Source organism: Helianthus annuus, chromosome 13 (assembly GCF_002127325.2).
Source record: "Helianthus annuus cultivar XRQ/B chromosome 13, HanXRQr2.0-SUNRISE, whole genome shotgun sequence".
NCBI classification, from domain to species: domain Eukaryota; kingdom Viridiplantae; phylum Streptophyta; class Magnoliopsida; order Asterales; family Asteraceae; genus Helianthus; species Helianthus annuus.
In genome coordinates, this window is record NC_035445.2 from 105,289,117 (window position 1) to 105,299,458 (window position 10,342).

The 10,342-nt window shown below is 41.6% G+C and overlaps 1 protein-coding gene across 1 annotated transcript; it reads left to right on the plus strand.

Annotated features, from left to right (window-relative positions):
- The first annotated feature begins 202 nt into the window (after window positions 1-202).
- Window positions 203-2,626, plus strand: LOC110901452. Its single transcript, XM_035982311.1, has 3 exons — window positions 203-1,024; window positions 1,343-2,334; window positions 2,377-2,626. Exons 1-3 carry the CDS (start codon window positions 203-205, stop codon window positions 2,624-2,626), a joined length of 2,064 nt encoding a protein of 687 aa, XP_035838204.1.
- The last annotated feature ends 7,716 nt before the right edge of the window (window positions 2,627-10,342 follow it).

Genomic DNA, 10,342 nt, shown 5'->3' on the forward strand with positions numbered 1-10,342 from the left:
ACCACCGAACTTTGACTTCACCCCGAAGTTGTCACCCCACAACTCCCCACCACCTTCCCGTCCACCTAGTCCACCACCAGTTCACCAAATGGCCGATAACCAAACTGTCCACCAGCGTTCCACCACGGGTTTTACCGCAAATTCACCCATAACCATCCCTGAAATAACCAATGACAAGTCCTGGCAAATTCCCTCATACATCATGACCGCCATTAACAACTCTTGCCAGTTTCACGGTCGTGATGATGAGGATGCGCCTGCATATATCAACCGTCTCACCTGTGTGTTTAGCACCTTCGGCATTGAAGGTGTTAATCTTGATACCCGCTATCTCCAAGTCTTCCCTTTTTCGCTTGCTGGCCGCGCAGCCACATGGCTCGATTCGCAGCCAGCAGGTACTTATACTACTTGGGCCGGACTTAGAGATGCCTTCCTTGCTAAGTATTTCCCACCTGCGAAGGCCTCTCACCTTCGAGATCAAATCCATTCATTCAGAATGGAGCCTGACAAACCATATCACTTAGCATGGGAGAGGTTTCAAACTTTACTCTCGCGTTGTTCCCAACATGGGCTGTCGGATTGGGCTTTAGAAGAAAAGTTTTATAATGGTCTCACCCCTGAGTGTAAGGCCCGATTTGACACATCTGCAGGAGGCCATCTAATGGGAAAGAAAATTGTGGCTGACTGCAATGATCTCTTTGAGAGCTTCGCTCATGCTGATATAAATCATAGTGTTACCAGCAGGAATTCCAATCCTGTGAATACTTCCTCATCTTCTAGGGGAGTAAACCAAGTCGTCTCTGACTCAAAGGTAGCATCACAGCTTGACTATATCACCAAAGAGTTGCTAGAAATTAAGAAGAAGGTCGATAGGTGCGAAGTTTGTAGTGGTGGTCATGACACTATAGATTGCCCAACACTTACCCTAGAACAGGTAGAGTATATAGCAGGTCAAAATAGGGGTCCAACTAATCCGTTCAATATAGTAACTCCAATTGGCGTGCTAATAGTTATCGCTCTTCAGGTAACCCCTTGGTTTTCCATCAGGTCGATATCAAAGCAGGGGGCCAGGTTTCTATTCTAGTGGGGGGTCGGTCAAACAGGTCAATTTGCTAGTTCAGGTTCAGGTGCACAGTTCAGAGGTGAGGGGTCAAACCAAGAGGTTCAACCTAGGAATGAGGGGTCAAATAGTAGTCTATCTAGGATAGAGGACCTTCTTACCCAGCTAGTGGTTAAGGATCAGGCTACCCAATGTACCTTAGAAGAACATACTACATTCTTAAAGAATAACTACTCAAATTTCTTAGATCTTCAAAGGTAAGTTGGGGATATTGCACACCAGTTGCAAGAACGACCTCCCAGTCAATTTTCAGGAAACACAAAGCCCAACCCATCGGGCACTTTGAAGTCAATTTCGACCCGTAGTGGTAGGACCTTAGGAGAGGTAGTGAGACCCGAGAGTGTTGAGATAGAAGATGAGGAGCCCGTAGATGAAGAGATTGAAATCGAGGCTCCCGGTAAAGTGCAACCTAGGTTAATCCCAACAAGTACCGCACACACTAGGGGGCCTTCAAATGAGAAGAGTATAGGAAGAAGGCCCATTCAAGTTGTTCCATCACCCAATGTTGATATTTCCCGTGCTCCATTTCCTTCCCGTCTTAAAAACCAAACCTATTCCAAAGAGTACGGGAAATTTTTAGAGATCTTTAAGCAACTTAGAATCAACCTTCCTTTCATAGAAGCCCTTCAATCAATGCCTAAATATGCAAAATTTTTAAAGGATCTTCTAAAACGTAAGGATAGGCTAGGAGAGGTTTCTAACATCCCCCTTAGTGGAGGGTGTTCCGCCGTAGTCTTGAACAAGGTCCTGGAAAAATTGACGGATCTGTGCCTCTTTACCATCCCGTGCTTGTTTGGGAGTGATACCGAGTGTAGGGCCCTAGCCGATCTAGGAGCGAGTATAAACCTAATGCCATGTTCCATGTACGAGAGGTTAGGTCTAGGAGAGTTATCCCCTACACGTATGTCGTTGTCTCTAGCCGATAGGTCAGTGAAGTATCCACGTGGCATAATTGAAAACATTCTAGTCAAAGTGGATAAATTTGTCTTTCCCGTAGACTTTGTCGTTCTTGATATGGAAGCCGACGAGAAGGTTCCTATCATTCTAGGACGCCCATTCTTGTGTACCGCCAAGGCTATCATCGATGTCTTCGACGGGAAAATCACACTCCAAGTCGGTGAGGAGAGAGTTACTTTCGAGATAGCACGCTCCATGGAACATCCTAGTGGTTCCGATGATCTTAGTAGCCCTTGTCATTCGTTCTATTTCATAGAGTCTTTCTTATCATGTGTTGACCATTGCTTTGACTATATTAGTGGAGCCGATTTAGTTGAGAGTAAGTTAGATGAGGTAGTTGAGAAGGTAGAGGAGGTAGTGAGTGAGAGTGAGGAAGTAGAAGAGAACGAGTGGGTCCCTGAAGTGCTAGAATTGAGTGAGGTCAAAAGTGAGTTTGAGAGTACACCTATAGAGAAACCTGCCCCATTAGAACTCAAAGTTCTCCCATCCCACTTAGGGTACGCTTTCTTAGGTGAGGGGTCCGAGTTTCCCGTCATTATTTCGTCTTAGTTAGAGGAGGGAGAAAAGGGTAGGTTATTAGAGGTGTTGAGAGAGAATAGGGAAGCCATTGCATGGCAACTTTCGGATATCAAGGGCATAAGCCCGGCCTATTGTGTAGCAACTCCCACTAAAAGTCCTATTTATTATTTTAATTAGTCTAATTTGAAACACAAATTGAGAAACCCAAGTGATTCTGCAGAAACCCTAAGATTTCCAGAACAATCAGAATCAGGATTAGGGCCCCTAAAACTCAAGGGGGGTAAAACCTAGCTAATAATTATCCTCAAAACTCGTTGTTTAACTTTGATTGGTGGAAATTTTCAAGTCAGCAAGCCTAGTCCCGAACTTAGCCGCCTTATAATTAGACTGCTTCCCTTACGGGCCGTAAGGGATATGGCATACGGTCCGTAAGCAAGACCAAAATTCGGCTATAAATAGTAGGCCTTGGGACTTGCCTGAGGAAATTACAACGACGCACAAACTCTCTGTGTACGTCGAATTATAGAGGAAACAGTCCAAAAAAACACACACAATCACGAAGTGTTGCTATGATTCAGGGTATTAATTCGATCCCTATTACGATTCAACGTCCGATCGATTGTAACTATCCAACGTATGATTAAGTGCTGCTCAAATTGAGCTGATACTTTATTGATTCGTCGTGATTTCGACTTGAATATTTGAGTGCTGTTTGAATTCGGACTATGCTCTGTTATTCGTTGTGAATCCGTTGAATTGTTAAGTATTGCACTTTGTTAATCGTTGTGAGGGTTTAATCTCGTGAATTGTCGTAAATGCTGTATTGGTTATTTACCTAATTTCGTGTGCATTAGATTACTAGGCTTATCAGTAGGCTAAACTCTACCCATACAATCAAAGAAGATAAGCAAACCGAGCAAAGCAAAAGCAAAGGTGAGTTCACAAACTTTCTACAAGGCACGGCCATCCTCCAGAGGTAGGATGCCACTCCACTAATCTTCGCACACATGCCTGTAGGGCCGCGATGCGACGCGATACGAATACTAAACCTTCGCACACATGTCTGGGAGACCGCGATACGGGCTAGTAAGCCAGTGAACCAACCGTGAATTCACTCAACTTTGTTGTTGACTCGTTGTTACATGCCTTGCAGGTCGTTAGATCCCTAGCTTAAGGAGCTTGCATTGGGAGGCGTCGTCGTTGCGGGAAAACTTATATTAAACTTATGTTTTGCTTCCGCTGTAAACTCAAACTATGTTTTGACACCAATTGTATTGTGTTGGTTTTTATAAATAAACTACATGCTTGTTCAATATGATTGGTGGCTACGATCCTGGGCATGTCACGCCTCCAAGGCTGGGTGGGGCTTTGGAGGGGTGTGACATATTGTACCCACCGGATACTCATGGAAGATTACTATAAGCCGGTGGTGCAACCTCAACGGCGCCTTAATCCGAACATGCAAGAGGTTGTTAAGAAGGAAGTGCTTAAGTTGTTAGATGCCGGGGTGATATACCCTATTTCCGATTCACCATGGGTTAGTCCGACCCAAGTTGTCCCAAAGAAGGGTGGGATGACGGTGCTAGAACTCTGTCAAAACTGATTCAAATGGCAATAAAAGAGAAGGAATTGAATAGGAAAGCTGTTGTTACTTCATTTACATTGATTCCGCCTTCGTATGTGAAGATGAACGTTCTCTACTGACTATTCAGGGTCGGAACACGGTCCAACAAGTGGTACATTCAAAATGGATGATATTTTCTTGAACCCGTTCAGCGACATGTACGCATTCACGGGAAATTCCGGAAACAATGATACTTCATCAAGCAAAGAAAATGAGAATCCGCCGAAAGAAAAGAAAAAGGAAGCTTGGGAATCGAAAAGTGCCTTCGGAACATTCAATAAACCCCCAAAGCTTATGGCTATCGAGGAGTACAGTCGGTGGTCTAGGAAGTTTGAAGATTGGCTGATGGCATTCGCATTTCCCAGCTGGAAAAGTTTGAAGAACGGTTATGCAAATGGAAACAAAAATGGTGAAGCGTTAAGATCGGCTGAAGAGATTGATGCATTTGTAGCCGAGCAAAAGTGTGTGGCTTTGTTATTTCAGTCAGTTCGGGAGGACATAATCTCTTTGATCGATTATACAAATGCAAAAGATCTTTGGCAAAAGTTAGAAAAGAAATGTCTAGGAAGTACTGAAATTGTAAAAAGTAAAAAGAAACTTCTTAGGAAAGAGTTTGATATGTGTGGTTGTCTCAAGAATGAGTCAGTTTGTAAAATGATAGAAAGGTTCGGTCATCTGAAGTTGGAATTAGCAAGACATGAAATCAGATATTCTGATGAAGAACTTGTTGACAAACTGTTCGATTCATTACCAGACGAGATGGATTGGAGATATTATGCGCTGATGTTGAAGAACACTATTGCTCCTGAAAATTTGAAACCAGATTTGGTGATTGAGAGACTTGAAAGTCACGAACTGGAACTGAAGAAGACGTACAAAGTCAATCACTCATCTTACCAGCAGAATTTGGATCTATATTATCCGAAAAGCATGATGCCAAAAGCAACCTCTCCAAAGACTGCATTTTCTGCTGAGAATGTGTCGACAGTAAGTAAAGAAAGTCAAAGTAGTCAAAGCAATGAAAGTCACAGTGGTTATCATGTGGATCTTCATCATCTGCAAGTCATTCTGATGCGAAGTTTCAATGCAACATTGCAATAGATTTGAAGAATGCACAAAATTTTCACGAGGAGTCGGCTAAGCAGCAGATGGTTTTCTTGGCGTTGGTGTTGGAATCATACGAAGGGTTAGTAGCTGGAAAGATTGGTAACACAAACCTAACGAAAGAGGATTATGACCAAATAGATCCTGAAGAAATTGAACTGATCGATATTCGTTGGGCTATGGCAAGTGCTGTTCGTAGAGCACAGCGGTTCATGGAAATTACTGGCAGAAAGACAATCGGTGGTCCATCTACTAAGCTGGGGTTCGATAAATCCAAGGTGACATGCTTCAAGTGTAAGCAGAAGGGTCACTTCAAGCGAGAATGCAGAAACGCTTATGCTGATGAGTCAGAGAACCCTTTCAGAGATGATTACTACAAGAAGGCGATTTATCATCAGAATAAATCTGAGCAACCTAGATTGAAGCAGTCTGAAGATAACAAAGAGAAATCTAGAGCTCTTGCGGTAATTTACGATGATGAGGGGTATGATTGGAGTAAAGAGGTTTTACCGGAAGAAGATGCGGTTGGTTACGCATTCATGGCGAAAAACGATGAACCTATTCCGTGGAAAGATGATAGTACTGAAGAGCAGAAATATAGCTATAGGAAAATGATTGCTGAAAACAGAATCATTAGAATTTCTCATATCTATCTGGAAGCTAGAAGAGCGAGAAGATAGGATTCGGATAGGGAGTGTTATCTTGATGAGTATGGAAATATTGCAATTGATGACAAAACGCTTGATCTGGAAGCCATCATCAAGGAGATAAAAGAAGATGATGAGTATTGGCAACACAAATGGTGGGGAACTCCAACCGAGAAAATGAAAGAAGAAGAGAAAGAGAAAGAAGAGAAAGAGAAAAAGGAGAAAGAAGAGATCGAGAAAGCAAAGAAGATTGATACTGGCATTATCGATACAACGCAGGGGTTGACTGCAGAGAATCTGGGAAAAATGGCTGACAAAGTGCTGGCTGCTAAAGCACTTGAGGTAGACTCTAACTCCGTGTTTGAGTCAAAAGGCCAGGTCAGTCCAAACTCGTCAACGAATGCGTCAGGTAAAAAGATCGAAGGAAATGTTGATTGTAAAAATTGCAACAAAGAGTGCAAATTTTGTAACACTGTCACGTATCTCAACGGTGAGAAAATTAAAGATCTGACAGCAAAGGTCAGAAGCGTTGAGAATCAGATTCTTGCGCGTGACAAAACAGTTAAAGCTTCAACTGAATGGATTAAAGAATTAACTGCTCAAATTGAAACTGATAAAATTGAACATGAAAAAGTTAAAAATGAAAATGAAAAGTTGATTCTTGAAAACCGTTAGATTTCTAAAAAATTTGAAAAACTCAAAAGCACAGTGAAAGATAGTGATGATCGAAATGGTAAAACTTTTAAGGAAAACGAGCATCTAAAAGCAGTGCTGAGAGTAAAAGAAGAATCAATCAACAAACAACTGGATGAAATCGCTAATTTGAAACTTAAAGTTCAAGAGGCTGAAACTGAAAACGAGCGAATCCAGTTGAAGCTTAACAGCTATAGCTTCGCAAGCTTTGTGTTGCAGCACATTGTTCCCAAACCCATCGGGAAAAACAAAGCTGGCGAAGATGTGTATTCTGATGGAACCGGGGTGGGTTTTCATAGAGTTCCACCACCTGTTCTTGATAACTACACGAAAAAACAATCTGGGTTGGTTGAACTTGAGGAAGAAAGTGAAGTTTAACTTCCGGAGAATATTGATGTCACGTTCACATCTTCCAATGATGATAGTGTCCAAAATGATATTGTAAAAGGTGTTGTTGAAAATGTGCTTAAAACAGATAGTGACACTACTAAGGAAGATGGGTGTTTCTTGGACAAATACATTCCGAAACAAAAGTCCAAGAACAACTTAAATGATGAATCTACTCTTGTCATGTACAAGATGTTAGGATCGGATAAGTTGTTTTCGGATTCAGAGTTTCCGATTGAGAATGTAAACATGAACAAATTGACAAATGTTTTCAAACTGGTCGAAGTTGAGTTGTTAGCAGTGAACAATCTGAGTCAAAAAAAGTAAAATGAGGTTTGAGAAAGAAAAAGTTTACAACAAGAAATCTGTTAATTCACCACGTGTTTATAATAACAACAGAAACAACTGGTCGGGTGGTTATCGGGGGGGGGGGGGTAAGCCGTATCAGAAAAGAAATGTTCCAAACAAGAGGTTTATCGAGAAGAAAAAGTTTGTGAACAGTTCGAGTTCACTTGCTGATGAAGAAAAAGAAATTTTTTCAAAATCAAACAAAGAGTTCTTTGAGAAAAGAGCTTCTCAGTCTCAGTCTGAAGGCACAAGTCGAGTGGCTGATACTCGAACTTGCTTTAGATGTAATCAAGTTGGTCACATTGCACGAAAGTGTACCAGTGTGAAGCCTAAGACTAAAACTATGAAGACTCAACAGAAGAAAAGTAATGTGAAGGGAAAAAAACCAATAGTTGTTGAGAAAAAGAGTGTGAAAAATGAACCCGTAAAGAAGTTGGTAACTAAAAACGACAAATTTTACAAAAGGGTTGCATTATCTCAACCAGTTTGGAAGCCAAAAATTGAGAAGAAAATTTCAACTTCTGAAGTGAAAAAGGCTGAAGAATCAATTACGGTTGATTATGATGCAAATTTTCCACCTCTCAAGGCTGAAAATTTCAAAATTCAAATTGCGAGAGTCAAGGTTACACCTAAGGCTGATGAGGCCTGGGTGGACTCGATGTTTGACTAAGCATTTGAATTGCCGGAGCTTCCTGGATCGTGAAGCATGAATTGGCATCTTTCTTGAAGTTGTTTAAGTCATAGTTTGTTATGTGCAGGATCTTCCAAAACTTGTATCCAGATGGATCATGGATAGTGGAGCTTCGAGACATATGACAGGGAAGACCGCGTTACTGTATGATGTGAGAAACATTAATGGTGGTTACGTAGGATTTGCTGGTAATCAAGGAGGAAAGATTATAGGTGAAGGAACGTTATCCAACGGAATTGTAACGTTTGAGAGAGTTAACTACATCGCTGAGCTGGAGAACAATCTGCTAAGTATCTCCCAGATCTGTGACAGGATGTATACCACTCACTTCACTGACAAAGAATGTTTGATCTTGAAACCGGGATTTGTGATACTTGAGGAATGGATCATCATGAGGGCACCAAGAGTCAATGATCTGTACGTGTTGGACATGAGTGTAGCTACTACAACCACGGGTCAGGCTCATTGTTTTGTGTCCAGAGCAACTGAAATAGAATCAAGATTGTGGCACCGGAAAATGGGGCATATTCATCTAAGGAAGATGAATCACTTGGTGCATCACGATTTGGTCACAGGAGTTCATGTCAAAGGTTTTCATCTGGAAGGGGAGTGCATTAGTTGTGTCAAAGGCAAACAAAAGAAAAAGTCACACCCTACAAAGCAAGTCAATTCAGTTTCAAGACCTTTGGAAAGACTTCACATGGATTTGTTTGGTCATGTGAATGTCAAGAGTATTACAGGAGATTACTACTGTTTGGTCATGACTGATGATTATTCCAGATTTTCGTGGGTTTCATTTTTGAAAACGAAAGACGAAACGTTTGACAGTTTAATGGCGTTGTTTATGAGAATTGAGAATTTGTACCAAAGGCCTATCAGTAGAATTAGAAGTGATAATGGTACTGAATTCAAAAACAGTAAGATGAAAGAATTTTGTGATGAAAGAGGTATATTGCATGAGTTTAGTGCTCCGTACACTCCGCAGCAGAATGGAGTAGCAGAACGTAAGAATCGGACGCTAATCGAGACGGCTAGAACTATGCTCGCAGACTCTAAGTTACCAATTAATTTCTGGGCTGAAGCTGTTTCCGTCGCATGCTATACGCTCAACAGGGTTCTTACTATCAAGAAGTTCAACAAGACATGTTTTGACCTAATCAATAACCGCAAACCGAATTTGAAGTATCTAGAACCGTTCGGGTCACCCTGTACAGTTATAGAGGCTCATGGAAAGTTTGGTTCGAAGTGCATTGAGGGAATATTTGTTGGTTATGCCAATCCAATGCGACGTGTCTTCGTTCCAAGTGAGAAGTGGATTATTGAAGCAGCGAATGTTGAATGTCAAGGTCACACTATGCCGCCACAGAATCCTGGTGATTCATGGCGTTATCATTATGACAAACTTTGGGATTCGTTTGACATGAGAGAAGAATCAGAGGAAGATGAAGATTTCTTTGATGAGCTGGATATTTTCCGAGAGTTTGAGTCGCAGCTCAGGTTCCCAGCGGAGTATTCTAGAAGACCTCGGGAAACTTCAAATGATGATGAAGCAGGTCCTAGTCATGCTGGTGAACATGATGATGAAGTTGCTCCTGGTAACCAGTCGGAGGTGAATGATAATCAAGAAGCTGAAAATATGCTAGTTTTTGATCATGGTGATTCAGACTCTGAGGGGGAGCAGATCCAGTTATCAAGTCAAACAAACCAAGTTGGTGAACTAGATGCAGAACAGAATGTTACTAATCTGGAAGGAAATGTAGATGTTCCAAGCGAAGTGATGCCACAAACTCTTTCTTATCATCCAGAGGAGTTGATCATAGGAGAATTGCATTCAGGCGTTCGTACAAGACGTCAAATAGACCAGGGCTTAACAAGTTTTTATTCTACAGTAGCACCTTTACAAACTAAATTTTCATTAAGTTGTTTTATCTCGCAGGTCGAACCGAGAACTTACAAGGAGGCGCTTACTGAAGACTCTTGGGTCATAGCAATGCAAGAAGGGTTAAGTCAGTTTGAAAAGTTAGGAGTGTGGAAGTTAGTGGATTTGCCGGATGGTCAAAGGAAAATCAATACGAAATGGGTATTCAAGTGTAAGAGAGACGACAGAGGAGTGGTTGTAAGGAACAAAGCTCGACTCGTTGTTTAGGGCTTTAGTCAACAGGAGGGGATTGATTTTACAGAAGTCTATGCTCCTATAGCACGACTAGAGGCTATCAGAATTTTCCTAGCATTTGCGTCTTGGAAGAACTTCA